General features: G+C 40.6%; 1 protein-coding gene, 1 long non-coding RNA gene and 4 other non-coding genes across 7 annotated transcripts; all 6 read right to left on the bottom strand.

Annotated features, from left to right (window-relative positions):
* Positions 1–1,417: 1,417 nt before the first annotated feature.
* On the bottom strand, positions 1,418–7,026 carry c34h6orf47 (chromosome 34 C6orf47 homolog). The gene is made up of 4 exons (XM_029732803.1): positions 6,888–7,026; positions 6,702–6,770; positions 4,734–6,430; positions 1,418–3,286 (listed from the first exon to the last, which is right to left on the bottom strand). The coding sequence occupies exon 3, from the start codon at positions 5,659–5,661 to the stop codon at positions 4,750–4,752; it is 912 nt and encodes a 303-aa protein (XP_029588663.1). The 5' UTR covers positions 5,662–6,430; positions 6,702–6,770; positions 6,888–7,026; the 3' UTR covers positions 1,418–3,286; positions 4,734–4,749.
* Positions 7,027–7,733: 707 nt separating this feature from the next.
* Positions 7,734–14,843, bottom strand: LOC115174116 (uncharacterized). 2 transcript variants are annotated; one of them, XR_003871730.1, is made up of 14 exons: positions 14,656–14,843; positions 14,362–14,431; positions 14,114–14,152; positions 13,617–13,680; positions 13,331–13,404; positions 12,995–13,051; positions 11,828–11,896; positions 11,551–11,614; positions 11,235–11,290; positions 10,778–10,866; positions 10,503–10,564; positions 10,156–10,222; positions 8,232–8,301; positions 7,734–8,071 (listed from the first exon to the last, which is right to left on the bottom strand). It is a non-coding gene; the product is annotated as an uncharacterized LOC115174116 (long non-coding RNA). The 2 variants fall into 2 exon arrangements; XR_003871731.1 differs by lacking the exon at positions 13,617–13,680.
* Positions 10,299–10,381, bottom strand: LOC115174183 (small nucleolar RNA Z195/SNORD33/SNORD32 family). Its single transcript, XR_003871761.1, has one exon. It is a non-coding gene; the product is annotated as a small nucleolar RNA Z195/SNORD33/SNORD32 family (small nucleolar RNA).
* Positions 10,945–11,025, bottom strand: LOC115174172 (small nucleolar RNA SNORD53/SNORD92). The gene has a single exon (XR_003871751.1). It is a non-coding gene; the product is annotated as a small nucleolar RNA SNORD53/SNORD92 (small nucleolar RNA).
* On the bottom strand, positions 11,996–12,075 carry LOC115174174 (small nucleolar RNA SNORD53/SNORD92). The gene has a single exon (XR_003871753.1). It is a non-coding gene; the product is annotated as a small nucleolar RNA SNORD53/SNORD92 (small nucleolar RNA).
* LOC115174173 (small nucleolar RNA SNORD53/SNORD92) lies at positions 13,769–13,849 on the bottom strand. Its single transcript, XR_003871752.1, has one exon. It is a non-coding gene; the product is annotated as a small nucleolar RNA SNORD53/SNORD92 (small nucleolar RNA).
* Positions 14,844–19,902: the final 5,059 nt, after the last annotated feature.

The raw sequence follows: 19,902 nt of genomic DNA, 5'->3' as shown, positions 1-19,902 counted from the left end.
ACACGATACTACTACTACTACTACTACTACTGTGCTTGATCTGTGACAACATAACCTATGTATAAAGCATTACACACTATCCCACCACAGCCACCATTTTCTATAACAGATACACACGTACAATGTTACTGTATTGGTGAAACACCTTTCTGTACATAAAATTAATCATATGAGAGCAGATTTAATGTGAATAAAAAAAGGTTTGAACTGTGTTGAAATCGCTTTGTCCCAGTGTCTTACGTGAGATGAACACGAGATGTATGTGCATGTTATAGATTCTTACATTTACATTTTAGTCATTTAGCAGACGCTCTTATCCAGAGCGACTTACAATAGTGAATGCATACATTTCATACAATTTCATACATTTTTTTCTGTGCTGGCCCCCCGTGGGAATCGAACCCACAACCCTGGCGTTGCAAACACCATGCTCTACCAACTGAGCTACAGGGAAGGCTGTAGGTTGTAGCTTCTTCAAGGCTGCATGAAAATGTCAACATTGGGTTTATTATTCTATTAGTTGTGGACCTTCTCCCAACAACCCCACCTACAGTACTGAGATATTTCAGGCCAGGGGTATATTCACTAGGAACCAAATGGGAGCAAACAGGCTGAATGGGGGAGAGACTACCAGAACATGTTCAATAAGAAACGCTTAATTTTCATTGCAAAATGTTTTGCTACAATGCGCACTAATGAATAAATCTCCCATAAACCCCACCTACAAGATAGTTCAGGTTTCCAGTACACAAAGTAGGTCAACACAGAGGAAGACTGATTTAGTGGTTGGTGGCCATGGAGACAGTAATAAAAATAACTAAAATAATCAGGTCAAATTCAGGGACCTGCTCTGATGGCATCAGTGAGGTTATTCTGGTGTTTCTGTCCTGCTGCGAAAAGTATGAATCCTATTGACACATGGCCTTGGATCCATCCCAAATAGCACCCTATTCCCTATAGTGTATGCCAAATAGTATCGTATTCCCTATTGTGTATCCCAAATAACACCCTATTCCCTATACTGTATCCCATATTGTGTATCCCAAATAACACCCTATTCCCTATACTGTATCCCATAATGTGTATCCCAAATAACACCCTATTTCCTATAGTGTATACCAAATAGCACCCTATTCCCTATAGTGTATACCAAATAGCACCCTATTTCCTATAGTGTATACCAAATAGCACCCTATTCCCTATAGTGTATCCCAAATAGCACCATATTCCCTATTGTGCACTACTTTTGAGCAGGTCTCTGGTGCACTATATAGGTAATATGGTGTCTTTTGGGACGTCCACCTTGTTATTAGATAGGAGATCCCCACGGTTACAAATGTGTTATGTAATGAGTACCATGCGTATTAAAAGCTAAATTAGCACACACATGGCATGGCCAATGAAATCAATTCTGAGATTCAGCGATGCCACATCTTTATTTATTTACCCAGTGGAAATATTTCAGGCTGAGTCAGTGTACAGTACAGCAATGGGTATAGACATCTAGAAGGACAGTATCAGGTCCGAAGTTTATTTTCTCAACACGTTGTTTACATTACACATCCATTCCCTTACAAAAAACACAACATGACATGGAATGGATTCAGAATGACCCGTCGTGGAACTTTACGATAGAAATACATGTAGAACAAACATGCCTCTCTGAAACGTAGAACAAGGAGTCATGGCAGCTCTATTCGTCACATTTCTATCTGCAACGTTTGATCAACTGAACGTGGCCCTGGTGGGTTTGAATGTTGTAGTGTTGCTGCCTTATCACTGTTTTGACAGTGATCCACTTGTCTTGGGAGGGGGGGCATTTGCACATTCTCATTACAAGACATCTTTCTTTATAAACAACACATGGAGTAACAAGTCAAAACATGACACTAAAACACACAAGATAAAAGGCAGAGAGGAATCACCGATGTGGCATCACTGTTTAAAGGTCCCATTATCAGTACACAATGAGTATATCATAACTTTCTGCATCCCTGTGAAGTTGTGATAGCTGTATGTTTTGCTACAAATACAAAATATCTGGAAAAGGCCATTGTAGAAACTAGAAATGTTCTACAAAGCTTTTATAATACAGGGGCATTGTGGGTGAGAAACAGTGGAGGCTGGTGGGAGGAGCTCTAGGAGGACGGGCTCATTGTAATGGCTGAAATGGAATTGTGGAATGGAGTCAAACGTGGTTTCTATATGTTTGATACGTTCCATTTGAATGAGCCTGTCCTCCTACAGCTCCTCCCACCAGCCTCCACTGGTGAGAACCCTCTTCTTACACATGCATACTGTAGATTGTGACATGCTGAGAGACAAAAATCTTGCAGGTAGAATTAGTGTTCCTGAGCATCACTGTTGGTTGTATGTGATTGTGCAAAAAACTTGCTACTGGACAATTGTAAGATATATATATATATATATTTTTAAACAGTTGTGTTTCTAAGGCTGTAGCGTACCTTTCAAACAGGAACATAGGTGTAACAAGACAGATAAATACATGTTCAATGTGTAGTTTACTTACAATGCAAATAACACTATGATTATGATGGAGAAAGACAGGGATAATATACTAAGGCGTACTACTACACATGACATTATTAAGGCACAGGAAATGAAATACAAGGCAAATAAACCTTATGTCCCAAAACTAACAGCAACACAATCTGCTTGGAATAAGCTTTGAAAGAAACCTGGGGGGGGGGGGGGGGGATAGGTGCTGGTATCTGTAAAGTAGATATTCAAAAGTTAATCTGAACAAAACAAAATGAATATAAAAAAAATAGTCTAACTAGAGGGAAACAGGATTCTGTAACAATAGAACTGTGCTAAGACGACAACAGTGGTATCATTGGGCCCCAGGCGACAACAGTGGTATCACTGGGCCCCAGGCGACAACAGTGGCATCATTGGGCCCCAGGCAACAACAGTGGCATCATTGGGCCCCAGGCGACAAGTGGCATCATTGGGCCCCTGGCGACAACAGTGGTATCACTGGGCCCAGACGACAACAGTGGTATCACTGGGCCTACATGACCAAGATTGTAGTGGATGTGCATTGCTTCAGCGCCACTGAATATCACAGTAGTGAGGTGAAGTATAAGCCTGAAGTCCTCCAGCCTCTGCCGTTCCTCATTGCAGTGTCAGCTGGGCTCAGCTCTCCTCATGCGTCTTTGTCTTTGCATTGGTAGGCTCTGGAAACAACTTCCCTCAATCCCTGCATGTCAGGCTTTCAAAACATCCCTCTTCCCTCCAACTTTCCTCCATGTCAGGCGATTGTCTGTGGGGGGAAAAAAAGCTAATGATCAGTAAACAGTTTGTGGTTCAAATGCTTTTAAATAGCCTCAAGTTAAACATGACAAAAATCACATGGGAAAGTCATTAGGATGACAACAGCAGGACAAAAACAGTGGGCCTGTAATTTTGGCCTGCTGTTGCTGCTGCTTGTTATTGCAGCACCCCTTCAGGCAAATAAAACCCCATCCTTCCTTCATACAGCACTGCTCTCTCTATGTAAACTGTAATGATATGCATTCCAAAAAAAAGCCTTTTTGATATTTCATTAGTTCAAGCTGGTTTCACACCACTGAGAGAATGTCAGTTCTTTTTCTCTGGTTTCAAGATTAAAAATAGCTCCAAGCGGAGCAGTTTGTGGTTGGCTGTAGATTAAAATATCTTCAAGCAGAGGTGTTTGTGGCAGTGGGAACATTGCCAACCTAGACAAGAACAATCTGCATAGTCTGTACAGTTGAATAACCATGGAAACCACAATAATATAACCTCATGAAACTGCGTCAGTTCTACACTGAACAAAAATATAAAAACGCAACAATTTCAAAGATTTTGCTGAATTACAGTTCATATAAGGAAACCAGTCAATTGAAATAAATGTATGAAGCCCAAATCTATGGATTTCACATGACTGGGAAGGGGCGTGGCCAGCCAATCTCAATTAGTTTTTCCCCACAAAAGGGCTTGAATAAAAAGACAGAAATCCCCCTCCCCTCTCTGACAATCCTGCAGGTGAAGAAGCCAGATGTGGAGGTCCTGGTCTGCGGTTGTGAGGCCGGTTGGACATACTACCAAATTCTCTAAAACGACGTTGGTGGCAGCTTATGGTAGAGAAATTAACATTAAATTCTGTGGCAACAGCTCTGGTGGACATTCCTACAGTCAACATGTCAATTGCATGCTCCCCGAAAACTTGAGACATCTGTGGCGACAAAACTGCACATTTTAGAGTGGCTTTTTATCGTCCTCAGCACAAGGTACACCTGTGTAATGATCATGCTGTTTAATCAGCTTCTTGATATGCCACACCTGTCAGGTGGATGGATTATCTTGGCAAAGGAGAAATGCTCACTAACAGGGATGTAAACAAATCTGTACACAAAATATGAGAGAAATAAAGCGTTTTGTGCATATGCAACATTTCTGGGATCTTTAATTTCAGCTCCTGAAACATGGGACCAACACTTTACATGTTGTGTTAATATTTTAGTTCAGTGTATAAGCATAAGCTTTTTTTCTCCCTTTCTTAATATGAACTACAACAAACAGGTACATAATGAGTGGTGAACAACAAAAACAATCATGAGGTTAGGAGTGGAGTCCTTGTACATGCTAGGTACATTTAGGCTGTAGTACAGTCAGGAAAACTGTGCACATCAGGACAGTGAGAGACCAGAAAATCCAACAGAGAGAGAGAAGAGATTGACAGAACTTACCAAAACAAACTTTCACTCAAGGATCATCTTTCCTTTTTGTAGTCAGGTACATCTCTGTAACTTCCCCATCGTCTCTCACTTCCACGTCCTCCACCTCCTCATCCCCCTCTCCTAGGATCACACTCTGCTGGATGCTGACAGAGATGACCAGTGCTTGCACGATGCCATACAACAGAGCAAATTGTAGAAGATACTCTTGGACCAACCAAAGCAGTCCCGCCATTCCAACAGTGGAGACAGAAAACATGGCCATTCCATGGAGCCACAGCTTCAGTCCTCCTTGGACCCCTAGAACCTCAAGGACCAACTTGGCAGGGGGGGACACAGTCCACAGGAAGCCCACCACCAACAGGTCAAACAGGTGGCGAAGGAGGTTGAAGCAGATCTCATAGTGTTCCGGAACTATCTCCCCATTCCAGGCGAGTGCAAAGAACCGGAAGGCTGATGAGGAGCTAGGTGTGGGAGATGGTGGAGGGGTTCCATAGTCAGAATAGTCCCCATCGTTGTCAGAGTCCCATCCTCCACCGACACACTTCTTCTGACTTAGCCCACCAGGTTCAGCTGTTCTAGGCCAGAATAAGTGTGAGGATGCCAGAACCTTATTCCACCATCTGGAGTCACCATGTTCTGCTTTCCCCTCAGCCTCCTGCTTTCTCGTCCCCAGCTCTTCAATTTCCCTGGACTGGATTTTCTCCTCACTTGCTTCCCAGTACTCGTCAATCAATGTTTGTTCACTTGTTTGTCTTTTCTGTCCGGCTCCCCAAACCCAGGTTGTTAACCCCCCCAAGCCCCAGCTGCCTCTTGCCTGCTGCTCGTCCGTCACTGGCTTGTCCCTCATGGTTTTGCCAGGTCCTTCTTTGCTGCCCCAGGGCCGGTAGGAGATAGCTGGACGCACCCACCCCCAAACTCTTCCTACTACAGCTGTCATGTCAACTCCCTTAGTTCAGCGCCCTTAATTATGTCTGGATTTTACACTAAAGGACTTAGAGACTGCAATGATGAGTTATTGAGAACGCAATAATGGGTTAAACTGTATATATCATTTCTTTCCGTTTTAGGATTTTGTTGGCGGTTTTGTTAAGACTATAGCCTAGCTATAGTACATTAGATGAATGAGTTAAATGAACTCTCCTTGCCGTGAGATCACTGGGAATGATAAAAGGGAAAGGGTGAACCACAGGACAAGTCACACCTGTTGGTGTTAAATTGAAACCAACCACTGTTCCTACAAAGCACAACACTAAACGCCCAACGGAAAATTCCAATGATGATACTCACTAGCTACATGTCGTCCTCAAGATTTTTCACCTTGCTTTACCTAATGTTGCTCTTATAACAGTGAGGGTTTAATGCTAACGTCAAACAAATAAACCATACCAAATGATTACCTTTGGTTTAGGAGTGATAGATATAGTTAAGAATCCCTAATACCCGGACATGTAGCTAATGGCTAGTTTAGTAGGCCTAGTCTACACATAACATATACATAAATGGCTAAGTATATTTAAGGTTCTTTATAAAGTACATGGCCAGCTAACATTACAGGGTAAAGACTATTGCTTAGTCGAGGAATGAAACAAGCAAATCTTCCAACTCTTGACCATGAATGTTTTTCTGGAGTTCCTCAATCTAACGAAAAGCAGAACATAATTTATCTTCAAATGTAACTGCGTGTAGTCTCTTTTCCACTTCTTGGTCTGGGGAGGGGAAACATTACAATATGAGTCGATAAATTATAAAAAAGTTACAGCTCTTCCTAAGATAATTAGCTAGCTAAGTTAATTCACCGCTAACCAGCTAGTTACTATAACTTGCTACTTTTTCCTGACATTAGCCTGGTATAGGAGCTAGAAAATCTTTGTACACATAAAAAAAAATTCTGGCAAAAGTTTGACAACTAGTCTTCTTAAATTAAGTTATTCAGTTGTCACTTAAATCAAGTCGTGAGTTGGAAAAAGCGGCACTCACCTTGGTCTCTTTAGACAGTTTGTGGCTAGCCTAGTCAGCTAGCAAAGACCTCCACCACGTAAACGTTAGCTATCGAAAAAAAACATGACAAATCAAATGAGTATCTTAACGTTGTGGAGTCATCTAACGAATCCACTGGGATAGTTTACAGGTGTCCATACGACATTAGCTAAGTAGCTAACAAACCTTTTACGTCAAACCGGCCAAGTCGCATACTGGTTATGTGCATAGCTAGCTGGTAAATGACGCTAGCTAGCTGGTAAATAACGCTAGCTGGCTACAATAGAACCTGAAACCGGAAACGGCTTCCCTACTTCCGAGATGACAGAAACAAAAAGACAAAGGGCCAAGTTCACTGCTCGTCTGTTTCAGTATAGTTTAGTCCGAACCCATTCTATCCTCTGATTAAATAACTGTCTACTGTACCTTGTGTGAAAACCAGTCTATAGCTGGTAGGAACCTAATACACATATTCCGTCTAGCTGTATTGTCTTTGTAAACCACTTAGAAGGCAACCTTTCAATATAAAGCTGGTTGCATATTCATAAGGTCACTTTCGATACCACCCCTTCCATGTGGACCTGAAAGCAACTAGCCTGTGGGATTTTAACCGAGATCATTCTTGACAGTCGAGCACATATAGCCAGGCCTCAATTGTTCATTGACTAGTACCATTCATTCTCGCTGTCGATAATTCTGTTAACAAGAACTGTATCCACTTGTTGAAATGTAGGTGGTTTCTATAATAAAAATTAAATCACAGCATTGCTGCCTGCCAGCAGTAATCTTTCAAGCAGCGATCACTAAGAAACGCAACGCATGTAAGTTCATGCACACCAAAACAAGCTTTGTAAATGCTCCCACATATGAAGGAAAATGGAGGATGCAGGCACATGGGGACTGAGGGGGGAATCTTTATATGCATTCCTTTGTACCCGTTACCCCTCTGAGTCTCCCCCTTGTTGGTCAAATATACTTAACAATTTGTAAGCGCAACCCACAACCATGTCCCCACACAAAATAGTACAAGGATGACCATTCATTCTTTATTCAAATGCTGCAATCACAAATTGCTTTATTGGTGGCAATTTAAACTTCATTATCCAAAACATTTTGTATTATTTTTTATTTTTTTCCATCAGCAGTTGTCAAAGTATTTTACTTTGGGGAACTGTAGTAGGAGGGGGTCCAGGGACAACACCAAGAATACCACCAACATTACTTGACTCTTGGCGACCAAATCAAAGTTAATTTGTCATTGGCACAAAATACGGCCAAGGATACACAGTCCACACAACGAAATGCCTCCTGGCGAGCAGGTCTATTCATGATTGAAGCTCTTCAACAAGCGTCGGCATCATCCTCAAGTCCTAAGAAACATTTTCACAACGTTACAATCACATTGCAATTTGTCATAAATTATTCATATGCACTGTGAAAGAGGTTCATAGTAAATCAGGGACTCCAGTATATTCATCACAAAAGCCACAGCATAGCTACAAGACAGTACAAAAGACAGTTCTGACTGACCTGTCAACATCCTAAAGTGATCCTGGTGTCATCTGTAGTCTCCGCAGGGGAATACCTCAACATCGCAAACCTGCAAGTAAAATTTCAGCAATTAGTACCATTACAAAGTACATATGGAATAATTCAGCAACACCTCCCTTAAGAAACTGATGCCTGAAACGTAACCAAGTCCTGTCTTTCCATTGCAAATCATTAAGGGGAGGTTATCAATGACAACTAATCTTTGCGTTAACACTACTGGATATGCTTAATTAACATCTCATGTCTGTGTACGCGCCACAAAAATAAGTAAATAATTAAGGAACCGAAATAGCAGTCATAGACAACGCTCTGAACAGCTTCTACCGCCAAGCCGTAAGACTGCTAAAAGGCTAACCAAAAGCTATGCAGATAGGGACCAAACATAAAAACATCTAATTTAACGAGCCACGTTGGCAGGTGTTCACACGGCACGCTACAGTGAGAGCATTTCATAAAAATAGTCAGAAGTGGGCCATGAGTTGTGATTTATAGCTAAATGGATGCAGCAGTAACAGTGGTTCAGCCATTTTGTTTCATATCTGGGTTTTGCACAAATATGAATCTAATGTTATCACTAGCCCACCTCACAGCAACACTGCCTGTCTGGGCTACTGAGTGACGCCAACTCACATTTCACACCAGATTATTTCTTACGCATTGAAAATTAAGGCAGCATTCAGCATGAATTTTGGTAACTGCATTAAACAGATTATGAAACCAAATGTAAAATGGATTCTATTGGGGGGGACAATGTGTTGTGTAAAGTAGGGCAGGTTTAGGCTGTCATTTTATATTCCGATTTAGTTATTGGTTTAATCTTTCAATATAGCTGATAGTCAGAACAATTCCCATGCCCTACAATGGGCTAAATTAGATATATTCGAGTTCGTCTCAGCAACACTTATTCCCAATACCCTTCCTCCCCCCCCCCCCCACTTACACTATTAGTTTATATCTGTTTGCAAACAGCTAGTTTGTCTTCTCTTAGCAAGTTGTGGCTAAAATAAATATTGTTAGCCGCTAATGCTAACCCTTGGTTAGCTGGTTTAGTCAAAGCAAACGTAGCTAGCTAATCCAGCCTGGTACTAGTCCTGGCCTAGATTAGCATGTTTGTGCAACATTATCTAAAATCAGAATAGGTGATGCATGAATATGTTCAGTACAAAGCCTGAGTAGGATAAATGTTATGCAACGTTAGGGTCCACACCTACCCTGTCACAATAACCCCTCCCTGGCTTTTTAATTCATTATCATGTCTAACACTGCAATTTAAAGTGCCCACTACAGTCCAACTTTTGTTAGAAGTTTCATTGAACAGTATAAATCCAATTAGAATGGACAAATACCCATTAGAAACAGTGTTTCCACCCTAGGTTCATGCACCAACAAAAAAAACAAATCAGAAGTGTATTATTCAAAAACCTAAATCATACATTTGAAAAACATTGATGTTATTTTGGCCTGGCTGGTCTGTTGTGGAATTCATAACATTGTTTGACAGGTTTTAAAAGCTCTTTGTATTTCCCCCCCGTAGTCCAATTAGACATTAGGAGAACACTCCTTGAGAACGCCTGAAGCTTTAACAGAGTATGGGAACACGCCCAGAAAGTGCAACATTCAACATTTATAAGAGTAGGCCTACTTAAACATGGGTAGCATTTGGTTTCTGATCGATTATATTGTGTTTGTCCCATAAAGGCATACTAAACTTGGATTGTAACTCAAAGCACTGCTTTTAAAAAGAAAATCTGAAGAAAATACTGTGATAAACAATTTAATTATTAAACAACCCTATTTAAAAAATAAATAAAAAATTTAATCACACACCTCAAGTGATGATGTACTCCTTGATCAGTCAAAAGATGGTTATTAATTGGAAATAAATAAATAGGCCTTCACTCACCCAGCAGAACTTGCTTTGCCACAATGGCAGCATGACGGCCCAGTAGATTAACATCCGCCAGCAGGACCTGGGAAGGTAAGAAACACATCCAAGTCAAGACAATTGCCACAACCCGGGGTTCAGATGATTCAACGAGGTTGCTTTATGTCTCAGATGGTAGTGCATGTAAAGTATTCTCATGGTCGTTAAACTCAAATACATTACTGTGGTAAACATCACTGACAAGCAAAAAATAGGTACTTTGATAAATACATTTATCTACGGTTTAGGGAATTATTGCTTCACGGCTAATGGTACACTGAGGCATGAAGTCACTAAACCTCAAAGGCGATTACTTTAATGCTCACCAAATATCAAGGGGGTTGGAGCCTTGCAACAGAATGTATCCATCTTCCATCCCACTTTCTGTCTACAAAGTCATGAAAAGCATTAGAATTCAATAGGAACTTTTACTTCCTAAACGGTAGGATACCCAGCATGCATTTTCAGTGCACTGTGAAGTTAACTTCATGTTGTATTCAGAGACTCTAGTCTAGGAAATCATCATTAATGCACACTGATGGAAGTAACTTCCATGACGGCTTTGTATTACTCTTCTCCCATCAATTATCTGAAAACTTACAGGAGTTCGTCATCTCATTGGGCTCCAGCCATATGTTCTTCCCTCAGGGCAGGACGCTGTAGACAAGTCTCTCTGGGAGACGGAGCACACTGTGATAGAGATGGAAAGAGTCAGCACATGACAATATGTATAACCATCTAACTTGAATGTCTAGTGTGAACAGAGGTTAAATCAGATAGCCAAGAGAAACATGACATCACAAAATGTCAGCTTAGTTTGCGAAACCATTCTCAGAATCATCATGTTTAACCCATAACTCTGTTGATCGTTAGTCATACTGATGACCACCTAGAATGCAACTGAGCTAGGAGTCAACTATTCATGGAAATGTCATCAAATACCATCCAGACAAATTGCTATGTTTGACAAACTGAATTTCTCAACACAAGTAACCAGCTGGCAACCATAAAGCAAGTGCCTGGGAACTATTTTCCCACCCAGAGATGTTAGAACTCACCATCAACGGATGCAGTTTTAGATGCACACCATTGGGACGTCATCTTGTCCATTATCCTGAAAGACAAACCAATTGACATCTTGAATGTGACGTTCACAATATGAGAACAGGAATACATCTTCAAGACGACTCAATTCATTTACTCTCGACATTTCTCACGTCAGTGTCTCAGTGCGCTGCGAGAAAGCATCAGTTTAATTCAGGAACCGAAATCGCAATCATCATAGACACTGAAGATACTAACGGCATTATTGCATCACAGCCACTTGTAATCTGAAGCATATTGTCACGAACAGCCAAATAATTTAATGCTTACCAAGTATAACTTTGGTCATCAATGGGCTGGAGTCTTACAACAGAATATATCCATCATTCTCAGTCTGCAAAGTCATGAAAAGCATTAGAACTCAATAGGAACTTCCACTTCCTAAACGGTAGGATACCCAGCATGCATTTTCAGTGCACTGTGAAGTTAACTTCATGTTGTATTCAGAGACTCTAGTCTAGGAAATCATCATTAATGCACACTGATGGAAGTAACTTCCATGACGGCTTTGTATTACTCTTCTCCCATCAATTATCTGAAAACTTACAGGAGTTCGTCATCTCATTGGGCTCCAGCCATCTCTTCCCTCAGGGCAGGACGCTGGAGACAAGTCTCTCTGGGAGACGGAGCATATTTTGAGATAGAGAAAATTAACATGACATTGTGTAACAGACCTTACTATATATAATTTAAAGTGTCTAGTGTGAACAGAGGTTAAATCAGATAGCCAAGAGAAACATGACATCACAAATGTCAGCATAGTTTGCGAAACCATTCTCAGAATCATCATGTTTAACCCATAACTCTGTTGATCGTTAGTCATACTGATGACCACCTAGAATGCAACTGTGCTAGGAGTCAGCCGGACATGGAAATGTCATCCATTACTGAGCTAGGAGTCAGCCGGACATGGAAATGTCATCCATTACTGAGCTAGGAGTCAGCCGGACATGGAAACGTCATCCATTACTGAGCTAGGAGTCAGCCAGACATGGAAACGTCATCCATTACTAGTGCTGAGCGGTTAGTGCTTTCTTATAAAAATCATTAAACGACGCATCATGTGGATTGAATGTTGTAAACAGAATAAAACCTAAGTTCCACGATGGTAGTGACCATGACCGCTTATCATTTACTAACTTCACTTTAATAACATTGTTCAGCTGTTCTATATTCCATGTGTTTTCTTTGATGACAACTATTTACAGTCCAAGTCATCTCATCTCTACAGAGCTGTTGTCCATGCGGTCAGATTAAGTCCTATTTTAGTAGTTGTTTCAAAGTAAAGGCAAACTTATGACTGCAGAAAACCAGTTTCTCACTATGTAACCCCCCCTTTGATCACACATTGTTAAGTATCTTACGTAGCAGGTGTAAAAAGTAACAGACCAGACAAATAAACGTGCGATGGATTATGATCATTGTAGTTAATTAGCATGTTTTCTGCTCTAAACTACGTAGAACATCGGCCAGCTACATCACACAGAACGGATTGAGCCGACGTCTCGAGAAACTGCAGTGTACTGGAAGCATTGAGCGCACAGAAAAAAACAAGTGAAATTAAAACAGACATCGATAAACTAGTTTAAAAACAACTGACATTTCAGTTAATCGCTCAGCACCTTGTTGATATGCCACAATGTACAAATCCAGTAACCAGCTGGCTAATGAAGTGGCTGGGAACTCGTCTCCGTCCAGAGATGTCGGAACTCACCATCAAACGGATGCAGTTTTAGAAGCACACCACATGGACGCCATCTTGTCCATTACCCTGAAAGGAGACAAAAACACACCCTTCTTAATTAACTAATTAATTAACTAATTAATTAACTTCTCAATATGAAAACAGGAATAAAAAAAATGTAATGACTTCACTCGCTAACTCTTCACATCTCATGCAAGTGTCTCAGTGCGCTGCGAGAAAGCATCAGTTTAATTCAGGAACCGAAATCGCAATCATCATAGACACTGAAGATACTAATGGCATTATTGCATCACAGCCACGCTGATGCATACAGGCACAAATATTTTGAAGATAATTTATGCTTACCAAGTATCATTTGACATCAAAGGAGTTGGAGTCTAGTAACAGAATGTACCCATCGTCCATCCATCATTCTCAGTCTGTAAAGTCATGAAAAGCATTAGAACTCAATAGATCCACTTCCTAAACGGTAGGATACCCAGCATGCATTTTCAGTGCACTGTGAAGTTAACTTCATGTTGTATTCAGAGACTCTAGTCTAGGAAATCATCATTAATGCACACACTGATGGAGCTAACTTCCACGACGGCTTTTGTATTACTCTTCTCCCATCAATTAGCTGAAAACTTACAAGAGTTTCCCATCTCTTCTTCACACAGTGCAGAACGTTGGAAGCAAGCCTCTTCTGGACCATGCTGTGTTTGAGATGGATAAAGAGGTCCATTACCTTTTGTATAACAAATGTACAGTCAAACTTAAAGTGTGTCTAGTGTGAACAGCAGTTAAATCAGATAGCCAAGAGAAACATGACATCACAAAATGTCAGCGTAGTTTGCGAAACCATTCTCATAATCATCATGTTTAACCCATAACTCTGTTGATCGTTAAGTCATAATGAGGACCACCTAATGCAGAGGGTCAAACTTGTAGTCACTGTTCCAACTGAACTCTGCTCTACCCAGAATACCCCCCTCATGTGCATTTTACCAGTAAGTCTATGGTCTAATGGGTCCTCCAGTACAGCCTGTGGATGGGTCTAGTATCCCTGGTTGGGAACCACTGAATTAATGGAACCAAACTTCCCAAGACTGTATTATTTGTCTCCCTCCAGATGCCAAAAGAACTCACCAGATGCTATAAGCCAGTTTGGAACTGCCCTCCACTTTCCTGAAAAGAGAAACCCCCCCAATGTGTTACATTAGTTTCGTTTAATATGAAATGAAAGGAATAGGTAACGTTAATTAAACATTATTGAGGGCAGTGTGTGTCAGTGCACTGTGAAAGAACATCACTGTAAATCAGAGACTCTAGTCTAGTAAATCATCATAAACACGCCCGTCTCATTTCATTATTTCAGTGCTAGTTAACAATCTCACCTTGAATACACTAAATTCCCGATCCTAGACTGCATGCTGGACGCATTTCAATGTTGGCTGATGCATCAGTCTAATAGAGAAGTGTGTGGGGGGGTAATATTAATGCAATGCCAAAACAGTTGAATGTGTACCAGCACCATACATGCAGTAATGTGCATCTATCTATAAACTGCATTGCCCTGGTATGATTTATGCAGGCAAAATATATATATATATATATATATATTTAGACAAGTCGGCACCGCATGCGCACATGGTATTTCTGCTAGGTAGCTAAGTAGTTGCTAAACTTACCTTACAAACTTCTTGTGACTTGGGCAACCTCTCAACCACATTCGCTGTCTTTACAACACATATTGCCATCCCATCTGGGTTGTACTTTTACCGACATAAAACATTTAATGCCGTTCATATTGCGCTTATCTTCTTCACCCACTCACGCAAGCGTCTTGACAGCAGAAAGACCTCAGGAACGAGGGTGCGTTCAATTTATACTGCTGGGTCCTTACAACTTTATGGCTAGCATAGATAATGCCTGTTTTTATATTTCCATTCATACATATCCCGTAATGATGTTTATATACATAATATTGTGGTCTTTATAGTATTGTCTATATTTACAGGTTTGTATTGGTGGAAAATATTTACAACGTGACAGAAAGAAACTGGAAAATATAGACAATTTCTGAGATTTCTACACATCCGACAAAACTACTCATTATGGGCACTAGTTCACGGTCCAAACACTTAAAAAAGACACACCCTATCCCCTCCGCCCTCAAATTAAGTGGACACTTCTGATGACCTATCATACACTTGCAGGCCGAGGAAGGAAGGAGTTTAAATGGGCCGCCCTTGGCCGGAAATGATTGTTTTCAGCCACCGGTAGTTTATGGGTGCTTTACATGCGCTTCAGTCAATTATGAGTGCATGTCTACTTATATTAAAATATATAAAATTATTAATATACGCTACTGTTTGATAGCTAGTAAATTAATTAGCTAACTAAAGTTAGTCTGCCTAGCTGGAACTTCTGTAGAAGGAAAATGTTTTATTTTTATTTCTACATTTTCTAAAAGATAATTAAACATAAACATGTTTACTTTCGGTCCAAACACTTAAAATACACACCCTCATCCACTTCTCGCCTTAAGCCCTTGGGGGAATGAATCCCTGTTGCCGTCTTGGCGGGCGGTTCAAACTATTAGCCAAACAAGGGAAGTTTGCAACGTAAACTCCTCAGCCCTCGTTTTTTAGTCGGCTTTGCGAGTGTACAAGTATGTTCACTCCGAGGCATGAAAATACCCCATAATTAAATTCGCGACGATTGTACATCCGCTAAGAAAAGTCCGCGAAAACTTAAACAACATTAATGGAGAAGTAAAAACGAATACAAATAATTTACAAATGGTGCTACTAATGCACACGACGGCACAAACACGTCTCGAAAAAGAGTAAATATGCTTTTGTTTGGTTATCTTTTGGAAATAAAACATTTTCCTTCTACATAAGTTCCAGCTAGGCAGGCTAACGTTAGTTTGCTATTTAATTTGCTAGCTATCAAACAGTAAGCGTATATGAATAATTTATATATTTCATATAAGTAGACATGCAATCAGACTGTTGCGAATATAAAGCACCAACAAACTACAGGTGTCTGAAAACACAATCTTCACGGGACGAACGAGTGACGAGTTTCCGGCCAAGGATGGTCCACGTAAAAACCATTCCTTCCTTCCTCGCCCTGCAAGTGTATACTCGTCAGAAGTGTCCACTTAATTTGAGGGGATAGGGTGTGTCTTTTAAGTGTTTGGACCATACTTTAGGTCGCGTATTTTTCCCAAGCTAACATTCCCACCTTTCAAAGTGTGTTTTATTATGAGGATACAAATTGTCCTAATTTGCACCTACATGTCGATGACATGAACTTGACAGAAAATAATGTGATCAAAGGTCATGAAGTTTTGACTGAAGTCAACTGCAGTTGCTCTTCTTGTTTCGACCTGTGACATGACTACTGCAATATACAATTTTGCTGCAAAATTCATTATGTATCAGTCAGTGTTGTAGTACTTGGTCTCGAGACCCCGTATAGAGTTTCGAATACATTTGTACTCGGTCTTGGACAGTGAGGACTCCGAATTTATTCTCGAGACCAGCAGAGTAATTTTTTTTTTAGCACAATTATTAGCTTCCAGTCAGTCAACGCATAAAACTACTTCGCCAGGCCACATATATATATATATATATATATATATATATATATATATATATATACATACATACATATACATACATATACATATATACATATATATATACACATATATATATACATACATATATATATACATACATATACATATACATATATACATATATATACATACATATATACATATATATATACATAAATATACATATATACATATATATACATACATATACACATATATATATATACATACATATATACATATATATATACATACATATACATATACATATATACATATATATACATACATATATACATATATATACATATATATATATACATACATATACATATATACACTCCTTTCTGCAAACATGAATATCTCAACAGCCTTTATATTTATTATAGACATGTTTGCGCAGTGGTGAACCTATAGACCTTCAGTGGTGAACCTATAGACCTTCAGTGGTGAACCTATAGACCTTCAGTGGTGAACCTATAGACCTTCAGTGGTGAACCTATAGACCTTCAGTGGTGAACCTATAGGTCTTCAGTGGTGAACCTCTAGATCTTCAGTGGTGAACCTATAGACCTTCAGAGGTGAACCTATAGACCTTCAGTGGTGAACCTATAGACCTTCAGTGGTGAACCTATAGACCTTCAGTGTGTGAAAGGTTCGTGATTCTGGAAGGACATCAACCGTAATACCAGCGCACTTGTGCACTTTTTATAAAACACAAAGGGCCAGTGGTATAGTGGAGGTACAACTTATCAACGATGTAGTATAGTATAGAAATCATGCACGAAGTAGCCTACACAATCGCAAAGCACGTGAAATCTATTCACATGCACGCTCCACACATAGTCTAGTTTCAGTGGAATATCATTTGCAGACAGCAAGAGTGTGCAGCTCTCAACTGGTTTTGGCATGGAGCAGCTCACAGAAGAATGACATCGGTAGCCTGTAGGGTAGGGGAGACATTTCAACTTATGATATACCAGTAAATGCAAACTTGGTATTGAAAAAGTTTAGTCCGAAGTGTTGATTAGTAGGCTATTTGTGATGCATAAATTGTCATCATGCTCAGTTTGCATCAGGGGCGTAGACATGCATGGGCCTGGGTGGACAGAGGCCCACCAACTGGGAAGCCAGGCCCTGACAGGCCCACCCACAGGGGAGCAAGGCCCTAACAGGCCCACCCACTGTGGAGCCAGGCCCTGACAGGCCCACTCAACAGCCTTGAGTAACCAAGGCTGTTGAGTCTGCCGATAAGAATGTGGTGATTGACAGAGTCGAAAGCCTTGGCCAGGTCGATGAATACAGCTGCACAGTATTGTCTCTTATCGATGGCGGTTATGATGTCGTTTAGGACCTTGAGCGTGGCTGAGGTGCACCCATGACCAGCTCTGAAACCAGATTGCATAGCGGAGAAGGTACGGTGGGATTCGAAATGGTCGGTAATCTGTTTGTGGACTTGGCTTTGGAAGACCTTAGAAAGGCAGGGTAGGATAGATATAGGTCTGTAGCAGTTTGGGTCTAGAGTGTCTCCCCCTTTGAAGAGGGGGATGACCGCGGCAGCTTTCCAATCTTTGGGAATCTCCGACGACACGAAAGAGAGGTTGAACAGGCTAGTAATAGGGGTTGCAACAATTTCGGCAGATCATTTTAGAAAGAGAGGGTCCAGATTGTCTAGCCCGGCTGATTTGTAGGGGTCCAGATTTTGCAGCTTTTTCAGAACCACAGCTATCTGGATTTGGGTGAAGGAGAAATGGGGGAGGCTTGTGCGAGTTGCTGTGGGGGGTACAGGGCTGTTGACCGGGGTAGGGTAGCCAGGTGGAAAGCATGGCCAGCCGTAGAAAAATGCTTACTGAAATTCTCAATTATCGTGGATTTATTCTTAGAATGATGGAGGCCAATGTGTTCTTAGGGGACCTTCAATTCTGCAGACATTTTTTGGTATCTTTCCCCAGATCTGTGCCTCGACACAATCCTCTCTCAGAGCTCTACGGACAATTCCTTCGGCCTCATGGCTTGGTTTTGGCATCATGCAGCCTTAGAATGTATTAAAAATCAAAACATATAGCCCAACATGTGTGTCACAACTAAAGTTACATAAACAAGCTCTAAATGAAGCATATAGGAGGACCTGTTTCTTTGTTAACTGCTCAACACAGAATAGCCGTATGTGCGCACTTCCTCAAATTGTTTGGAGAAAATATCCTTTCTATTTTAGTCAGCTTTGTTCAATTGTATTCTTCATACTATAAAATAATTTAAAATAATGTCACGGAATTCTAAGCAAATCTTGTCTGCTAAATGAACTAGTGTAGCCCACTGCCAAATGGCATAGCCAGATCAGGAACTAACCTAAGGACAACTCAGAGGATGCTATTCTGTTCTTCTGAAATACACTAGATTTCCTTCATATCATGTTTCTTTACACCTGTGTAAAATAAATAACGGATTTATTGTGATGGTGCAGACTATATTACGTGGATTTATTAGACTTTTTTAAAATGTAGATGTTCCAAAGGTCTGCATTAGTGTGTTGTAGGCTATGCGTGGAAGCCAGGAGATGCTGAATGTTTTTATGTTAATTAACAGTCAATTACCGTGAGACCGGCAGTTATTTGCTTGACAATCACCGACTAACAAAATGTCATGAATGCCACAGGCCTAGTCCAAACCCATTCGGGTGTGGAAGGGAATTAAATTGTAGACCAGACAGCAAAAAGTGCTTTAAAAAACGAGATATAATTGATATTCATGTTCCACTGGATAAAGATGAGGCCAAATCGAAGATCAGAGCTATTTTGATAGATGTGTGGCAGAAGAGATGGTACTCTGAGCAGAAGGGCACAAGGGCCGGCATATGCCCTCCAAAGAAAGGTCAGTGGACCAACATTCAAAGGTCAGATTAGGTCGATTGGGACATTGCACATTGAACTCGTCATTACATCTGGTTTGCAAGCATGTGAATGGATTATGTCTGGAGTGTACGATCGATGAAACGGTGAAGCATGTGAATGGATTATGTCTGGAGTGTACGATCGATGAAACGGTGAAGCATGTGAATGGATTATGTCTGGAGTGTACGATCGATGAAACGGTGAAGCATGTGAATGGATTATGTCTGGAGTGTACGATCGATGAAACGGTGAAGCATGTGAATGGATTATGTCTGGAGTGTACGATCGATGAAACGGTGAAGCATGTGTTGTTATGGTGTTGTAAGTATGGAAATTATATTGTTGTAAGAGAGCGAAAAGATTGAAGTGTAGGGCCATTGAGGTTGGATGGGGTTAGTGAGGTTTGGAAGTGA

This window comes from Salmo trutta, chromosome 34, assembly GCF_901001165.1.
Source record: "Salmo trutta chromosome 34, fSalTru1.1, whole genome shotgun sequence".
Taxonomy (NCBI): domain Eukaryota; kingdom Metazoa; phylum Chordata; class Actinopteri; order Salmoniformes; family Salmonidae; genus Salmo; species Salmo trutta.
This window is presented reverse-complemented; position numbering and strand designations above follow the sequence as displayed.

What these genes read in the sequence shown, in the direction of transcription:
- c34h6orf47 (XM_029732803.1), bottom strand. Translation starts at nt 5,661, where the DNA reads ATGACAGCTGTAGTAGGAAGAGTTTGGGGGTGGGTGCGTCCAGCTATC.